Raw genomic sequence first — 18,729 nt, 5'->3', positions numbered from 1 at the left:
CAAGGACAAGCCGCGCTGAGAGAAGGGGCACCTTCCAGAAGCAAGGGCTGGTAACTCATCAAGCACCAAACGCTGTGAGAAAATAGTAGGGCAAGCCCGTAGGCTGAGTCATTCACAAGCTAAGCTGCCCACCTCCTGAAACGGGCTGTTGGGTTGAGAACTGGCACCCAGGGATAGGACAAATAGGTGACTCCATCTGCAACAATCTGCACCAGCAGTTCCTGACCTCATATCTGCACCAACTGGTGTCAATGGTTTTGCATAAAAGGTTGCCTCTGTTGGCAGTGGCTCCGAGGGGGAAAATCGAGGAGGACGGCAGGGAAAGGTGCCGCTAACGTGCAAGAGTAGGGGTGCTTTTGTCGCTGTGAAGCACAGAAAGTTCTAAGGTCATTTCATCCCACACCCCAAGGGCCAGAGGTTTTAGCAACAGGCAGCTCCAGGTATCAGGGGTAAGAAGGATGCTCTTCCTGCTGGCTCTGCCTCAGTGCAATGGGCAGAGCACTAAACGCTGGTACTCGCATCCACCATGCCCACACAGGAGTCCAGGGAAGGTTTGGGCTGCATTCACCCTCGGGAGCTCAGGTGCTGGTTTGTCCCCCATTCTTCAAGTCTTCAGGTCTCTCTGAAAGTCAAAACAGAGGTCACTATTTTCCTCCTGCAAGCCATGCCTTGAATATTGTGACTCCGTGGGCCCCTAGATTTTCCATTAAATGTTATCAATGGTCACTGAGGGGCTGGGACTCTGAGGGAGGATGCTGCTAGCTCTGGATGGCTCCCATCTAGAAAGACCTCTACACTCTTCATCTCTGCCTAAGATGGTCCCCAAACTGTTAGGAGATTGTCCCCAAACTGCTAGGTCTCAGCTGCATGCTCCTAAGGCCTAATATAAGACAGAACAATTTTGTTTTGCCCTTACTAAATAGGGAAACATGAAGGGTAGAACAAAGATGATGGAGTGGAGACTTCTGGGCCTCAGGTGGGACAGTGTGCAGGGGTGGTAGGACTCCTGGGAGAGCCTCCAGTGAGACAAATCAAACCTGAAAATCCTCCTACAGAAGGGAGGGGCTTCTGGCTCTTCCTTGAGCCGCTAGGAAAGAGACTGAAAAATAGGTGTGTCTGTCAGGTGACATCTCCTGCAGGTCCTCAGTGATCAGAGGCACCTGATGGCCAAGATGCACGAGCAACCCTCAGAAACCCTAGCCAGCCACCATAGTGAAGCCCCTCCGAGAACAGACACTTCCAGAAGCTGTCAGGCATTTTCCTGATTGCCAGGAACTCTTGGTACACCAGCCTTCCTAAAATGATGTTCAAAGCATGAAGATCACCTGGTCCCTACCCCAAATCTCCAGCGAGACTGACAGTTTTAGCAAACAGCCAAGGAAGTTTACTATCTGTTTATCCCTCTGGGCAGAGTCAGACCGAGGTCCTGGTCTGCGTTTGACTGTCTTCAAAGGTGTCCTTACTAACTTGGGAGCCCTCACTTGTCCAAGATCCCCGCCTATCATGAGGAAGATTGTAGGACCCATCACAATGCAGAGAGCACATCGGCTAGGACCACATCCCTGCCATGGCTTCCCAGTCTGAGCCCCTGGCTGCCCCACCTTTCTCAACAGTGTGAAGCGCCAGCACCCTCTGTGGTTTAGACTTTCAGGAGAAGCTCGGTCGCATGGAACCTGTGTCCCAGGAGCAGCTGCAGGAAGGCACACTTGCTTTCTGAGGTTCCTTGATCACTTGCCACCCCTCCCATGTACACATGGCCCGTCCACATCCTAGTCTCAGGCATGGGGTATCAGTGGCCTCTGCGCTGAAATCGCCCGCCCATAGCTAGCGAAGGGAAGACAAGTGTTGGCTACACTCTATACTGAATAAGCAGAGCCTGTGGTACTAACTGTACAGTGCCAGCAGACTGTGTCAGCTGGTGGCTTCCTGCTGGCCTGTGACTAGCCAGCCAGGCATACGCTGGGCCAGCCCCATGGGCTCCACCATGCACAGAAGATGGAAGTGAAGCTGCAGGAGTGATTAGTGATGCTGAGACCTGAACAGACTAGGCCACACCTGCCACTATCTCACCCCCACCCACAGGAACCGTGTTCAGTGTCCTGCCTCATTTAAGGCTGAAATTCGAACGAAGAAGCAGAGGGCTGGGGTGTAACTCAGTGGTGGAGACCCACTTAGTGCACACAAGACCTGGAGTTCAGGCCTCAGTACTGAAAAGAAAGAGAAAGTCGGGTGGTGGCGGCACACACCTTTAGTCCCAGCACTCAGGCGATCTCTGTGAGTTCAACAGAATCAACGCCAGTCTGGTCTACAGAATGAATTCCAGGACAGCTAGAGGTACACAGGGAAACCCTGTCTCAAAAACCAAAAAGGAAAAAAAAAAGAAGAAGAAGAAAGAAAGGAATGTGGGGGATTGAGAAAGACAGAAAAAACCTTGAGTTGAACCAATAATGAAGAAATAGTAATTAGGACTGGAGAGATGGCTCAGAGGTTAAGAACACTGGCTACTCTATATTACAGAGGCCTTGGGTTTGATTCCAAGTAGCCACAGTGGCAGTTTGCAACAGTTCCAGGGGAATCTATCTGACTTCCTCTTCTGACCTTTGAAGACACTGTACTTAAATACACACACACACACAGAGAGAGAGAGAGAGAGAGAGAGAGAGAGAGAGAGAGAGAGAGAGAGAGAGACCATCAAAAAATTAAAATAAGATCTTTAGTTAAATAAATAATAATTTTTGTAAAGTCTGTGGTGCAGCTCAGTGGTACAGTACCTGCCTAGCATGCCTGAGGCCCTGGGTTTGAATCCCAGAATCCCATTAACCAGGTAAGTTGGTACACATCTGTTATTCCAAAACTTGGGAGGTAGAGGCAGGAGAATCAGAAGTTCAAGGTCATCCTCAGCTACACAATGAGTTAGAGGCCAGTCTGGGTTTCATAAGGCCCTGTGTCAAATACCAGACACACTCATACAGTACAACCTTTATAAAGGTTTTGGAAGCCCACAGCTGATTGCTGGAGACCAGAGGGCAGGAAGGGACATGGCTTTCCCTTGGGATGATAGGAAGGTCTTTGAAACCGAGCAGAGATGGTGGCCGCACATATTAGTGCATCAAATGCCATGGGACTGTCATCTTTTGAGAGTTTGTCTGTGACATCATTTCACCCCTATTAAGTCAGGAGAAAATGTCTTTGACACTGGGCGAGGGGGTGGCATGAGGAATCTGTGATCAAGTTATTAAATATTTGCTTAGTGCTTGGTCCCTAGCTGGGCCTAGTCTTCCTGCAGCCCTTTCCCACTTGGAGGAAGAGGGGTTGTGGACACCTGGTACCCATCACAGCAAGGCCTGTGTCTATCGGAACATCTCTTTGCCTGGTGCCCAGGAGCCTCAGTTCCCTGGTGTCTTCCTCTTGCTGACCAGGGGCCTCTGCAGGCCTGTCCTGCTTCCCTCTCCCTGAAGCAAAGCTACTCAGACCCCTCTTGCTTAAGAACTCTTCCATAGCCGGGTGGTGGTGGCACATGCCTTTAATCCCAGCAGTTGGGAGGCAGAGGCAGGCGATCTCTGTGAGTTCGAGACCAGCCTGACCTACAGAGCGAGTTCCAGGACAGGGTCCAAAGCTACAGAGGAAAACCAAAAGAAAAAGAAAATCGGTTCTGGCTCTCAGCAAAGCATCAACTCCACGGGGGCAATTGGAGAGGGGGTTCACCTGGCTCTACCTCATCCAGACACAACCCACCTACCCTCTCCTCCCTGCACACATAACACCCTAAACACACCCCCATTCCAAGGGGACACCTCATCCACTGGTCAGTTTTTCTCCTGCTGAGTCAAGCAGGTTCACGCTTCCTGTCCCTCCCCTGTGTGCCTGGATAACACCCGTGGGATTAGCTGTGTGCTCTAGGACTGATACCCAGAGTCACCAAATCAATGCAGAATCAACATCCTTTCCATCCCTGTGGTCACACTGGGTGCAGGGAACACGTGAGCTGGAGAGTCACTCCACCCACCTCCCTCTGGAGCACCACACCCACCTCCAACTGCTCGTGAATCCAATCCAGGAAGGCGGTGATGCGGGTATACACCCCAGGCTTGTTCACCTCAGCACAGCCAATGCCAAAGCTTGTGGCGCCCACCAGCTTCCACAGTCTCCTCTCCTGGCACACCAGGGGGCCCCCACTGTCTCCCTGGAGAGCAGAAGGAGGAAAAGGGCAAGGGGATTGAGCAGCTATGCTGGGCTGGTGACACAGACTTCCCTTTTCAATTGCCAGTGGGTAACACCACGTGCACGCCTCTCCCCGTGTACTTCTAGAATGGATTCTGATATTCTCAAGAGGTGGCTCCTTGCCTGTGTGGGAAGGTGTCCCTCCAGCTGTATCTCCCTCCAGATCCCAAATACTAAACTTGGAAGGTCAAGTGTGGCCTGTGTAGCTCACAGAGCTGGAAGAAGAAGGGTCTGGATGAGGGGGAACTAATTCTGTGGCCACAGGGGGCACTCAGTCTCACCCCCTGTGGCTTTTGGAAACCTGGACCCATCAGCTCACACCAGCTTGCGGCTCTGGTTGGCCCCCTACACCCTGAGGCTGCAGAGGATTAGGGAAGACAACGCCCCATTCCCTGGAAGACTGGGAGCCTGGGTAAACACAGGTCGGGCCACCAGGAAAGCCACGGGTATCTTAAGCAAATATCTTCCTTGTGCCATGTAAATTTGCTTTTTGTTCAGTCACAGGGAAGCTGGCAGTGGCCTGTCCCATGGGCTGGGTCACTATACTGGGCCCTTGCCTGCTGCCACAGCCCCCGGGGTAATTGGCAGTCCTTTACCTGGCAGCTGTCCACACCGCCTTTCAGATAGCCCGCACAGAGCATGGACGGGGAGATGATGCCGCCGTATACATCCCTGTGGTTGCAGATCTTGTTGGAAATTAACGGGACAGCCGCGTGGTTCAGGACAGGGGAGGCGTCACCTGCCTCAAAGCAATGAAGAAACGTGTAGTGAGGAGCCTGGCTTAGAAAGCAGGGAGACAGAGACAGAAGAAAAGGGGGGGGGGGGCAAGGGACATGCCACCTGACAGTCGTGGAGCAGATGGGGCCCAGAGTGCCCCTACTGAGTGGGCCCTGTGTTCTCACCTCCACATCAGGGCCCCTTGCTCCCCTAAGAGACTCAATGTAGAAGTAGACATATGTTCCTTCCCACAACCAGCCAAGCCATTGACCCACCCTGGCCAATCCTCACTACAAAAGGGAAACTGAGGCTCCTGAAGGTCACACATATCTAGACAGAGACGTATGTGGTCAGCAGAAATGTGCCCCTCCAAACATAGGTACGGGCCCTGGACCTGTGGACATGCCACTAGCCAGGGAGGCGTTCAAGGGTACAGGTGTGAGACAGCCTTGATGATGTGGTCAGGCTCCTAAGAACTACAAGGGCTTAGCAGAGACTCGGAGAGGGCAACACCAGAGGAGCGGGGCGCAGCAACAGATCAGCACATTGGCCTTGAAGCTGAGGATAAGACCACCAGCCCAGAAGTGGAGAAGCAAAGGTCAGGGGGCAGCTGTCATCGGAGCCACCTGAGGAACAAGCCTGCCAGCCCCAGCAACCCCTGAGGCTGGTTGATGACGTCAGAGCTATAACGGAAAGGGTAACAAACACAAGCTGAGCACTGAATCCCAGAGTTTGGGAGGCTGAGGCAGGAGGGTAGCTGTGAAGTCCACGGCTAGCCTGGGCTACATAGTGAGTTTCTGGACAGCCTGGGCTGCAGTGAGACCCTGAATGAAAATGTCTCCCAGGGGAAACACTGACTTCCTACATGGGTTAATTACAACCCTCTTCTTATTTGTCTGACTGTAACCAAGACACATGACCCTCTTTGGACCAGGCTTTGCAGAGGCTGCTGAAGTACAATCTCAAGACTAGGTCAGCTCGCATGTAGGGCAGGCTCTAAATCCAACAACGGACTTCATGGAGACAGGGACCAAGGAACTGAGGAGATGAGTCAGTCAGTAAAGCGATTGGTTCAATACTCAGAACCAGAACCCACACTGGGGAGCGGGAAGAAAAACACATCAGCCAGTCAAGGAACCTGAGAATGGCTAGAGTCACCAGCTGCTGGGGAGGAGAATGGCTAGAGTCACCAGCTGCTGGGGAGATGCCGGGACAGGCACCACCTCCTCAGGCTTGCGGACACCTCCATCTCAGGCTTTAGAACTGAGAGGACTTGCCTCTGCACTTTGAGCTTTTGGAGTCATCCAGGCCATGGTAGTTTGCTACAGTTTTTAGTGAAAGCAGACTGGCCTGAGCCTAGAAAATGCACGAAGGAAAGCCATTGCTGGGAACTCTGAGCCTTGTGATCAAGTCAGCACTCTCTCCTGACACAAGGGACACAAACGTCTCTAGTGGGTCTGTGACCACGGCTGACAGTACTGCCATTTCCAGTGCCATCGAGGCTCCTGGGTAGCACCTTCTATTCCATGCTCCCAGGAGAAAACAGCTCACCCTGCCAGCTCTCACAGACATCAGTTCCTTACCCTGCACCCTACATGCTGGATAAAGCTTGGGGGTCATCAAGGTGGACTTTATACACTTGCTTTGCAGTTTAAAAGGAGGCAGGAAGACGGTGGCTGAAGGCCTCTCTGTGGACCAGTACCCCCACTTTTCCCTCACAGTCCGTTTCTCTCCAGAGAAGCCTCACAGTGTCACGCCGTCCGAAGATAAGCAACACCACGGTGGCCCACGGTTACTCAGCAGACCATTGTCGTGAACAGTTGGTCTGCGCTAACCCTGGGCTGGGACCTCCAAGCATCCTGAGGGGACATCACAGCAGGACGCTAGAGGGTCCCTACCAGCCTCTGGCTCCAGACCACTGACCTCCATCCTCCGTGGCCCCCCATCCTGATGTCCAGCACAGTTTCCCATCAGGAAAGTTCTCTTCCGAGTTGGGCAGACAGATGGGCTGGATGGTCTCTGTTAGAATGGGAACAATGATGTGAAGTCCTTGAAGTCACTGTCCCAGAAATCAGCTGACTTTGGGTTCAGGTCTCTGAACACATCCCTAGGGAGGGGTTAGGCCTTGGCCACTGAAGACAGCTGGCTGAGAGCTGAGGCCCCACCCACCCATCCCCCAGAGTCTATAAAACTCGAGGGTAGTGCTAGACTGTGGTGTGAGCCCAGAGCCCAGCCGCAAACGCTGGCTATAAAACCCAGACAGTAGATGGTTCAGGCTTATGGGCTATGTGATCACATGTCGTCACTGTTGCTGGAACATAGGAGATGTAAGCAAAAGGGGCTGGTGGATTTATGACAAGATTTTACTGCTCAAATGGGCATTGAGTCACACTTGGCCTTTGGCTCTAGTTGGCCACTCCTGGTCCAGACTTTGAATGATGTTCCTGCTGCCCCTGGTGTTTGTGGTGACAACAGGCTGGCCTGTACCTAGGCTGTGCCACTGAGGCCCTAGCAAAGCCAAGTGACTACATGTGCCCAGGACTTTCACGTGAGCAGCTCTTGAGAGGCCCCTCCCCCAGTCCATATGGTGATAGAGAAGTGAGGAGGGGCTGGGCAGTGGTGGTGCATGTCTTTCATCCCAGCACTTGGGAGGCAGAGGCAGGGGAATCTCACTGAGTTTGAGGACAGTCTGGTCTACAGACAGAGCGAGTTCCAGGACAACCAGCCAGGACTATTATACAAAGAAAGAAAAAAAAGGAAGGAAGAAAAGAAGGAAGGAAGGCAGGAAAGCAGGAGGGAAGGAGGGAAGGGAAGGGGAAGGAAGGGAAAGGAAAGGAAAGGAAAGGAAAGGAAAGGAAAGGAAAGGAAAGGAAAGGAAAGGAAAGGAAAGGAAAGGAAAGGAAAGGAAAGGAAAGGAAAAAAGAAAGATGAGGAGGGGTGGAGACATGTTTCACTGTTGAGCCAAGTGCAGCAACAGACATCTCCTTTTTCTAGAACCAAAGGCCATCAAAAATAATTAGCAAGTGGCAGCCCTCAACCCCACCCCGGCAGGCAGCTTCTTCTCTCTGTTGTGCTGGAAATCACACGGGCTGACCGCACAGCCCTGCCTGCCCTCCAGCGCCCATCCTTAGCAGGTCGGGACTTTCACTGATGGAGCCAACGTTTCTCTTATTGTGTCACTCACAGAATGCTGGAGAGTTCTAGCAGGGCTCACTCCGTGTTGGGGGGGAAGTGGGGGAAAAGAGGGCTGAGCGTGGAACTCATAGCCTCTGTCACTGGAGGTGACAAGAATCAGAGAGAAGGGGAGGTGTTGGTTCTAAGAATGCTCAGGGAGCTGAAGATGCCTAGAACCTTCCAGATGCTGAGGAAGAGGTAGACTCCTGCCAAGCCCTCAAGCTGCCCCAGGCTGGGACCTTGCTCTTTCCACTGGAGGTGCCCTATACAAGAGACTCCATGTAGCAAACAGCAGGACAGGAATGTGCCATCTGCTCTGGTCCCTAAGGGCAGGTGTCTCTCTTCCACCACCTAGAGGCACCAGCTGGCCTGGCCTGGAGAAGCTCTTACATGTACCTGGCACCAGACGGAGAGACCAGAGTAGAATCAGGAAGGCTGTGAAGGCACAAAACTTGGACTGGGAAGATGGCTCAGTTGATAAAGTGCTTACATGAAGGCCTGAGTTTGACTCTCTGAAACCCATGTGTAAAGCCAGATGTAAAGGCATTGAGCCTGTTACCTAATGCTGGGGAGGCAGAGACAGAAAGATCCCTGGGGCTCATGGGCCAGTCAGCCTACTAGGCGACTCTAGACCAGTGAGAGACCTTACTCCCCCTCAAAAGCAAGATGGAAGGTCCCTGAGGAACAACAGTAAAGGTCATTGTTAGTGTTTGCCTATGGCCTCCACGTGCATACACACACATGTTCACACATGCACACACACACACACAACTTCAATGAGCAAAGACAATGCACTGATGTCAGCACCCAGCTGAATCAAACATTGGGATTTTCTGACAAGGATAGTAAAGCAGCCGTTGTAATGATGCTTCAACAAGCATTGACCAATTCTATTAAAACAAATGAAAAGCAACCATCTGGCATGGAGACAAGACATACCATAGAAGCCTAGACATACCGCAGAAGCCTAGACATACGGTAGAAGCCAAAATATAACATAAAAGCCCAGACATACCATAAAAGTCAAGACATACCGCAGTAGCCTAGACATACCGCAGAAGCCTAGACATACCATCAAATGTGAGCGGCTCAGCCAGTTTCATGAGGGCGATGTCATTGCCTAGCCGCTTCGGCTTGTATTTGCTGTGGTAGATTATCTTCTCCACCAGATGGGAGGGCACGGGGCTGTCCATCAGGGACACAAGACCCACCTGGACGGTCCAGGACTTGGGGTGGTACAGGCTGAAATGCACAGACCAAAAGGCGGAGCTCAGGGCACACCCAGTCATACTGAGCTCTACTGTCCTAAGAGCCCAGGGAGATGGCGAGAGATGTCACCAGATGGAAGATGGCCCAATATCCTGCACATCTGTGCCCCACATTGACCATATTCCCAAGTCCTGCAGGAGCCCAGAACACACCCCATGTACATCCCAGACAAGCCATTCTCTCCACATCACCCAAGAGATACGCATTTGAGAGTTGGGCTCAGCTTTGCTCCCAGCAGAAGCTGTCCAGGCCTTTCTCCACTGGACAGTAACCAAAACAGGAGATAAAAAGACAGAGAATCAGTCGCTGGGTCTGGGATGCTTTCTGTGACTTCCTTGCCATCTGAACATTTGCCAGACCCAGCTTGGTGGGGGTGCAGTATTCTCTGGGTGCCCTGCACTTCCACCCCATGGTACCTTGCTATGCCATAACACAGATGACAGTAATGAGCTACAGGAAGGCCTGGGAGGCTTAAGGTTTCTTTCTGCCCCATCTTCCTCCTTTTCTACCTTTTCTGTGCCAGCCCAGCTCATGTCACTCCCACAGAGAGCGAGCGGTCCACTGTGAGGACTGACATTCGCACCCACACGTGGCTCTATGGTGTCTGGCTTCCTGCTTTCCTGTCTGCCCTCAGGCCCAGATCACCCCATCTCCATCTGACCCAAGACTAGATAAGGTTCTGTGAAGAGCAGAACCCACAACAGCAGGCCCAGGCACTTACTCGAAAACACAGTGTGCAGCGGTGACGATCCACAGAGGGGTGATGACGGAGCCCCCACACAGGTGGTACCCCTGGAACTGGAGGCTGACCTGCCAGGGCCACTGGGCAAGCGAGGACATGTTTCCACCCACAATGCGAGGGCTGTAGCCAGTTCTCAGGCCACAGGCTATAGAAGGAGAACAAGGGCTTATGGATAATGCTGTCAGCACCCTGAACCCCCTACCTGGCACTATTCCTGTTCCCTACCCACCAGGAGAGGGTCAGGCATACAAAAACTCAGAGGTATGTGGGGTTTGTGGGAGGCCACATGGCAGGCATGCTCACCCTGCCCATCAGGGACCTCTTGGTGCCTAGCCCCATACTGGCATCTAGGGGAGGGGGCCTTGAGTTGTCCCCGAAGGGAGGCCATGACTCCACAAGGCCAGGCTGCTCCCTACCTATTTAGACACTTACCGGAGCACTTCAAGGTGACCACGCGTCCCGAGGCACAGCCTTCCCTGCAGTGGAAAGAACAGTTTGTGAACAGCCAACAAGTGGCTGTTGGCAGAGCAGGGGTCACACATGCCGGACTGGGGGCCTGGGTGTCCAGAGGAAAGCCTGGCTACAGGGCACCTGCCGCATTTCCTCCCTGCTTCTGCCTGGGCTCCAGTTGAGATGTCTCAGGTCTGGGTACCTGACTGTTGCTAAGGGAACCTGGTTTTCCTTGATCAGAGTTTTGGGGTTATGGGGTGGCGGGGGGGAGGGGGCAACTGGTGAATGTGAAAGCACTTTGTAAAGGATGCTGTCTAACTTCTTCTTCCCTTCCCTGCTTGTTTGCTTACACACACACACACAAACACAGGCACACACATGCATGTACACACAAACACATACACATACATGCACACACATGCGCACACACACAAACACAGGCACACACATAAACACATACACACGCATGCACACGCATGCACACGCACGCACACGCATACACATGCGCACACACACACGCACACAGACATATTCCTTGCTGTGAGGCAGGCCCAGAACTGGCCTGATGACACACCTGCCTGTCATCAGGCATCACTGTCGTTCTTCTACTGCACTTCTTCCTCCCTCCCCCCCACACACATGCACAGAACCATGCTTTCCAGGGTTGGGGGTTCACCCCTGCACCCCAGCTTATGCACCACCATTCTAACCGTAGCAGTGAGCTCCACCATTACTTCCCCCTCGTGGAGCGCTGTGACTCAGCACCCATGCAGTCAGCTGTAGCACCTACCTCACTGCTTACCTCATGTACACAGAGTGGTGCAGCGTGGTCACCTTGTCATCTGGCAAGAGGTGATTGATGGACACGAAGTCACCCTGGAACTGCTCCTCAAGGGCGTCCACTCTGAGGTGGTCCGAGCTTACATAGCTGCAGGCACATCGGAAACTCAGACCCAATAGTCACGGTGACTCCAAAATATCAGTCACCCTACACACGCTCACCAGGTTACCAGCATCACACTTGGGAGACCTCACTTGGTTATTCCCAAAACCATCAAAGGCTTCATGTTGCTGAGGAAATGCAGACACCTTAGCCAAGCCTTCCAGGCTGGCTGTGGCCTGGGGGCTAGCTTGCTGTCCCACAGTTCACCAGCCTGGCTGGCCCACCCACCTAGCTCCAGTCACAAAGAAAGACCACTTCCTGCCACGGTTAGGAAGTCCCCACCCACCCCTCTCTGGTGCACTTGGTTTGGCTGGAGTCAAGCCTCAGGGGAGGCAGCTAGATGTCTAGCTCCTGAGGACCCAGAGTTAGGGAACTATGAGAGCCTGTCCCACTTTGTCTAACCCTGTCGTGGAAGGCAGTGACTTGAGGACCCTGGGAGCAAGCAAATGGGCTCAGTGTCAGGAGACAGGCATATACATCCATGGTGCAGAAGAGAGATATGAGGAGACCAGAACAGGGTAGAATAGCTCAGCATGTACCCAGAAATAGAAAAGGAAAAAGAAAAGTAGCACTGAAGGAGTCCCCAAGGAAGGTGGGGGGACAAAGTGTTCTGCAGGTGGCTAACTCCTCACTAACCCGGCAGTTTGTCGCGCAGGATGCCATTCAATTGCTGTTAAGTGCCTCAGCCACTCATGCAAGTACAGTGCAATGTTCAGCCAAGCATGGGTTTGAAGAAAATGCCATCAAGATGTTTTCCAGGCATTGCCTCCCAGGGGAGGCTGCAGCAGGCCGCCTTGGTGTGAAGGAGTCGGTTTTTGCTGGGATGTCAGGTGATGGGGAAGGTGGGCAGGGTGATGAGCGGGGTCTCGTAAAATGCGGAAGGAGCCTAAGTGTCACAGGTGGAGCCCACAGATCGCCTCAGAGCAACAGCCACCCCCATCACAGCCATGATTACTCCTACTCCCTAGTGACCACTGAGCTCCCTCAGCCTTTTAAGACAGGCACTGACATTGTCCATTCTAAGGGAGGAGACTGGGCAAGTTTCATAAGACTGCCTGGAATCAGCACCAATCTTCGAGCCAACTAGCTTGATTGTCTGATTTGGGTTTGGGTTTGATTTGTTGGTTTTTTTGCTTGCTGCTGCTATTCCAGATATGAGATGTAGCAGAGGAGAGGGAGCTTCGAAGGACAGAGAAGGGAAGAATAAACAAGAGCATAGAATAAAGTCAGAGAGGCCAGGGCAAGGGGCTGGTGCTGCGTTCCTTGTCTGGGAGAAAGGGTACAGGGTCAACTTGTGTCCCTACCATACTCTCAGGGAGAAACGGAGACTAGGGTGGGATTTAGAACCAGGAGCTGTCCGCCCTGTCAAGTGGCTCTGACATGCCTGAAGACCTGAAGTTCCTTTCCAGGGTCCACAAGGCACGCAGAGGATTTGAGCAGGGTGTGCCCAGGCATTATGGCAAAGGTTTGAGATTTGGAAGGGGGAAATATTCCAGAAAGAAGAAAGGGACTGAGAAAGAGATTGACAGGAAACAGAGATACCTGATGGGGAAACTGGGGCTGTTTGGTGTGTGTGTGTGTGTGTGTGTATCTGTGTGTGTGCACATGTGTGTACATGTCTGCTTGCATCCATGAGTGTGTTTTGTGCTGTTTGAATCTCCTCCTTTTATCTAAGGAGTAAACCTACATAACTTTCAACACTGTCTCTGAGTGACCTTCGCAACTGTCATGGGATTTTCATTGCACCTTGTTTGGGGACCCAGGAAGGCATGGTGTACAGAGGAGGCATGGCTGCAGGGCCTCAGCTGTGGGGCACCTAGGATGCCACTGGCTTGGATCCTCCACAGATGGTGGTGGTCCCATAGTTTTGAGGGCCTCGCTTTCTTAGTTACAAACTAGGATGCACTTCCGAGTGTGCCACTGTTGATCTTTGCTCAGTTCCTAGATGCACGTGGAAACTTGGGAACCTGCCTGTGGTAAGCTGGGACCTACAGAACTGAGAAGTTAAGAGGGAATGGGACCCTGAGAAACAAGGCGGGGGTCAGGAGGAACGACCATAAAAGAGAGGGAGCCCCCAGTTGGGCAAAAGCGTGTAGTTGCAGTGTGGACAGCCAGGAACTGACTCCCAACCCTGAAGATGGGAAGACACTGTCTTAGATGGTCTCCTAAGGCTACGGGTGTTTCTGAATAATGGTATCCTAGGGTCTCTTGAGGATGTGTGAGCAGACATGCACGTGACCAGCGTGACCATGTGCAATAAGGTTCCAACGTCTGCTCTTTATGCTGAAAAGCACCGAGCCAGAAGTTCTGGGCTTATAAACAGATATCTGTTACTTTTTTTTTTTAAGATTTGCATGTTTTGTTTGGCTGCTTTGGTTTGATTGATTGATTCATTGTTTCTGTTGTTGTTGTTGATTAGAAACTTACTATTCAGCTCTAGCCAATCCCAAACTCTCCATGTAGCCCAGGCTGGCCTAGAACGCACATTGTTCCAGGCTCTGCCTCCCCAGTGCAGGGATTGCATGTGTGCCACCGTGCCTGGTTGTGGCAGTGCTGGAACAGAACCCATGGCTTTGTTTATACTAGGTCAGTACTCTACCAGCTGAGCCCCAGGCCCAAGGAAGTCAGTTGCTTTTGCATCTAAAGTCCTGGCCTAGCCCTGAGAAGTCCCTTCACACACAACGTTCTGTGTGACTCAGAGTCACCTGGCTGCTCCGGCTTTGTCTTGCTCCCTGTGAAGAAAGACAGGGCCAAGTGCCACAAGGTTGCCGTAAGAGTGAAGTGTGACACGTTGAAGCACCTAGTTAGCTCTTGACTGTCCAGTAGCAATCTGTCCTCATTCTGTCCTCCTTGCCCTTTGGCCTTGACTCACCTGGGAAACCCCAGCTGGGCACAGGCAACCTTGGCGTAGTGGTTTTTCCAGTCATCGGAGCACATGGTCCTCCAGGCAGCGGCCGTGAACACCTGGAGCGCGGCTCTCTGGCCACTCACCCGCACTGGCCAGACATGGGGAGATGGACAGTGAGGACCAGTGCAGGCTGAGGCTGGGCAGAGATTGACAACAGCCCCACTCACTCCATGCACCCCCTCTTCCAATCTGACTGGCTCCTCCCAGAGCTCCTCCCAGACAAGATGCTGCAGTTCCCATGGCCTGCACCCAGAGACAGAACCTGTCTAGTCCCCCAGGTGAATGCAAACACACAGAGTAATCCTCCCAGAACCTAGCTAGGCACATCCCAGCTGAGGACAGGGCAGGGCAGTGGCTACGCCTCAGTGACGGGGCACAACTCACCGCATCGGTACTCATCCTCCCCGTCCTTGCAGTCAGAGACCCCGTCGCACCGAGCCATCAGTTCAATGCACTTGAAAGACGAATGGCACCTGTACTTCCCAGAGCAGTCGAAGTGGACTGGGGAGGGGAGGAAATGAGACCGCTAACAAGCGGCCCCTTGGGTGTACAGCACTGATACCTGTGCACCTGCCACGTGGCCTTGAACTTGCCCATCAATAATGAGACCTGCGTTGAAACTGCATCCCTGACAGCGGCCTGTTTCCTTCAGCCCCGTTTCTGGCCTGAACTCCGAGGGGTGATACTGTTGCAGCCATGGTATTACTACTTCCAGGAAGCACAAATCAGGGTGCATTCAGACTCTAAGGGTTCAAAGTCAGGAGCAAAACTGCATGGTGGTGGCCAACACACTGAGTCAGCCCAACAAGAGCCTCAGCTGAGACCTTTCAACCACCCTGCTTCCTTTCACTCTGAGCCTGAAGCCAATCAACTGTGGAACACACGCCTGAGCAGGAGGCAGTGTATGCTGCCCTGTGCTGCAGTTACTTCAAGGAGAAAAGGAGAAACTGTATACTCGAAGAGAGCCCCTTCCTCCCTATGACCCACTTTTTCAAAAGCCCCGCATACCTCCTTATAAAACTAGCCAAGGAATGTGGTATGACTTGAATGGAAGTCTTTGTCCATTCCACCCCATGCTCCCCCTTCCCATCCCAGAGTCCTGTTTCATCAGCTGCCTTTGAGTAATTCTAACTGGGCAGGTACCCTAGTGGCAGACCCCGGAGCACAGCCAGCAGCCCCTGCCTGTTCCCACACTGGCTTGACATTCACGCAGGCAGATGAACCCCATAGCCATCAAATCAAAAGGACATCAGCCACCATTAATTAAGGCCGGGCAACAGCAAGTACAGTCGGGGTGGGGGTGGCGGGACTCATGCAAGTTTAAATGCCGGGGCAGGTATTCGAGCGCCTACTAAATAATGGACGGTACTCACTGCCCAGGCCGATGGCCAGCGCCAGTATCAAGGCAATGATCCCAATGACGATGATCGGAAAAAACTTCAAGGGCAGCAGGGACAAGATCTGCGCAGCCACCGCGTCTGCATCTGAACCAGAGGAGTTGGGGAGGGTGGGAGCCGAGGAGCACCAACTTTGAGTGACATAGATCTTAGAGCTAGTCATGTGTCCCCGGTCCCCTCTGTACAGAGAACGTACCAGCCTATAGACAGCTCTTCATTAGATGAATGGCCATGTTGTCTAGGTCAGTCTCACCCTCCCAGCTACGGCCTAGCTCTCCATCCCAGCTTAGGAGACATTGCTGTGGGTTGAAAGGTATCCTCCAAAGGAGCCTAATCCCCAACAGCCAAGAATGGGATCTTACTTGGGATCACAGAGGGCACAAGTTAAGATGAAGTCCTTAGAACAGGCACTAATCTTGTACAACTGGTGTCCTTGGGAAGGGGGAAATTCCAACACAAATACGGACATGCATAGAAGAGAGATGACAAGAAGGGAAGAGAGGAACAGATATCCTCGTGAAGATGAAGGCCGAGGACATGTCCACAATTCAAGGAGCCCCAAAGGCTGTTGGCCAAAGGTCACTATCTACACAAGGCCTGGAGGGTCCTGTGTGCATCCAAGGGAACAAGGCCTTACTGACATGGGGGTTTTCATGCTTCCAGCCCCTACAAAGGAGGCAAGGAGACTCTGTTGATTGACCTAGCTGTGACATTTTGTCCCAACAACCCTGGAGAATAGTTGAAGGAAGTCCCAGGTCCCGAGGATTTGTCCAGAGAGGGTAGTGTGACTTGTAGGTGTTACACCATATGTTTGAAGCAAGAAGGGTACTGGGCATTCTCAAATTATCCGAAGCTGGCCTTTTCCCAGAAATAAACAAACAGAAAATGAACCTGAATTCATCCTGACTTCACAATGACTTTGCTGGTACTGCACCCATGGGTGCTCACAGCGGAAGGAACCATGGGCTTCTCACATGGTGCACGGGTGGGACACATCCACTTCCCAATTATATGAGATGGGAGCTGTATCTACACAGCTTGAAAGAAGACGCAGTTTTTGACCCAATAATGTCACTTCTGGGAATGTATCCTAAACGTTGTCATGGGTGTACGCAGATGCCTGTCTCCACACACCCCATGGAGGGTGCCGTTCCTGAAACTGGCAAACAGGAAGCAGCCTGAGCAGCCGACGAAAGGGCAGCAGGAAATCCGCAGCCTCGCTGTGGTACACGTGGGATGGACCTCCTAGGGGTCTTTTCCGATTTCACGAACCCACTCCTCCCACTCTGCCCTTCGTACTCTGTAGTCATCCAGATGGCTTAAAAGGAATCCTTAGGGGCTCCTGGATGCTGGCTGTTCAGAGCTACAGCCGGAACTGTCCTTCCCTCCCCCTGCCCCAGCCCCTCCTTGCTCCTGAGCTGGTCTCTCCAGACCAGCAAGCCACAGAAGACTCTCAGCACAAAGACCCCATAGAAACAGGAATCAGGGGGGAAATGCCTTACCTAGTAGGCATGTGATTTAAGGAACCAACGTCCCTTCTCTTGGTGGCTACAGCACTCATTTTAACCAGGCACTTAACCCTTGGTGACATATAGATTGCCTGAGTTGTCTGCAGGGGCTGTGGCCACTGTTTCTAAGGACTTCCTGGAGGGGCGTTTTCTAGCCAGCATTTGCCCTCCTTCTGAATGATTCAGAGCCAAGGTGAAGCTTGGGTCTCTGAAAACCTCCAAGAAGGGAAGAAAACAAAATAAACAACAACAACAACAAAAAACTGTCTCCAGGGACTTAGCAAGCTCCCAGTAACAAAAGGGCTCTTCCTCCTGAGCGCCCTCTAATTCTTGTGGTTTTGCAAGATCAGGAGCCAGAGGTGTTGGGCTCCTAATGCGAAAATACCCAGGGAAGGTGGGGGACCGCAAAGTCACAGAGTGCCCGTCTAGTGTGTGTGAGACCTGGTTCAACCTCCAGTACATAAGAGAGAGAAGGAGAAGGGAAGAGAAAAAGACAGAGAGGGAGGTGGGAGAGAGAAAGAAAGAGTGAGAGCGTGTACAAGGAGATTCCCGCTCTCCCCACTCCCCCTCCCCACACACACAGGCACACAGAGACCCTTGACCATATGCACCACTTCCGCACAAGCCCGCGTCGCCAAGCCCCACCTACCTGGTGCCACAGGACTTATTTTCAAATCATCCAAGCCAAAGAGTGATCTGAAGGAGAAGGGGGCTTCAGCTGCCGGAGGATCATTCTCCCCCATGGTGACTATCTCAGGGCCTCTGGTGCTGGCTTCCGGCTCCACCTCCACCTGCTTAGCCAGGAGTAGGCGAGATTGGTCCCTGCGGGAAGTGTGGGCGCTGGGGGTGCCTCTGTCCCATTTGAAATCCTTTCAGTCAGACACGAAGCCCACTCCCTGGGGGTTTGTCCCAAACACCGGTCTACTGAGAACACAACTTTCCCTGGGCCGCGGTCAATAGCAGAGCGGCTTCTAGAGTTGATAACAGGGCGGAATTTTGATTCCTCTCCAGTAACAACAATGGCGCCCTCTGCGTAGCCAATCTTAGAACCAATCAAGTGGCACCGTTAAAGACAAGCCCCTTGGCCAGACAGAAGCACTCGGTCATTTGTCTTAGAAGACCGTGAGTATGTGAGTGATTTCTGACGCTGTTCTTCTGTCCTTCAACATTTTGATTGTCTTTCTAGCCATAGGATTTGCCTGTCACAGACGTAAGATGTTCTGAGACTCAATTTGTGTAGGTAACACGAGAGGAAGGGCACAATCGCACTGTTAGTAGCGCCCCACAAACACAGTCCTCTCCTGGCTCATGCAGGCATGACCTGATTGAAAACAAAAGTATCCGAGCCCTGGGGACCTGGGCCACCCAGCCAAGCGAGGAGTGGCTGGGAGCCTCTGCCT

General features: G+C 52.5%; 1 protein-coding gene across 1 annotated transcript; it reads right to left on the bottom strand.

Moving 5' to 3' along the window:
* Positions 1–390: 390 nt before the first annotated feature.
* Tmprss3 (transmembrane serine protease 3) lies at positions 391–18,181 on the bottom strand. The gene is made up of 12 exons (XM_048451281.3): positions 17,979–18,181; positions 15,798–15,908; positions 14,809–14,925; positions 14,389–14,512; positions 11,376–11,501; positions 10,556–10,599; positions 10,103–10,268; positions 9,185–9,354; positions 6,862–6,957; positions 4,818–4,960; positions 4,031–4,183; positions 391–622 (listed from the first exon to the last, which is right to left on the bottom strand). Exons 1-12 carry the CDS (start codon positions 18,070–18,072, stop codon positions 605–607), a joined length of 1,362 nt encoding a protein of 453 aa, XP_048307238.1. The 5' UTR covers positions 18,073–18,181; the 3' UTR covers positions 391–604.
* Between the last annotated feature and the right edge of the window lie 548 nt (positions 18,182–18,729).

Source organism: Myodes glareolus, chromosome 18 (assembly GCF_982192425.1).
Source record: "Myodes glareolus chromosome 18, mMyoGla1.1, whole genome shotgun sequence".
Lineage (NCBI taxonomy): Eukaryota > Metazoa > Chordata > Mammalia > Rodentia > Cricetidae > Myodes > Myodes glareolus.
This window is presented reverse-complemented; position numbering and strand designations above follow the sequence as displayed.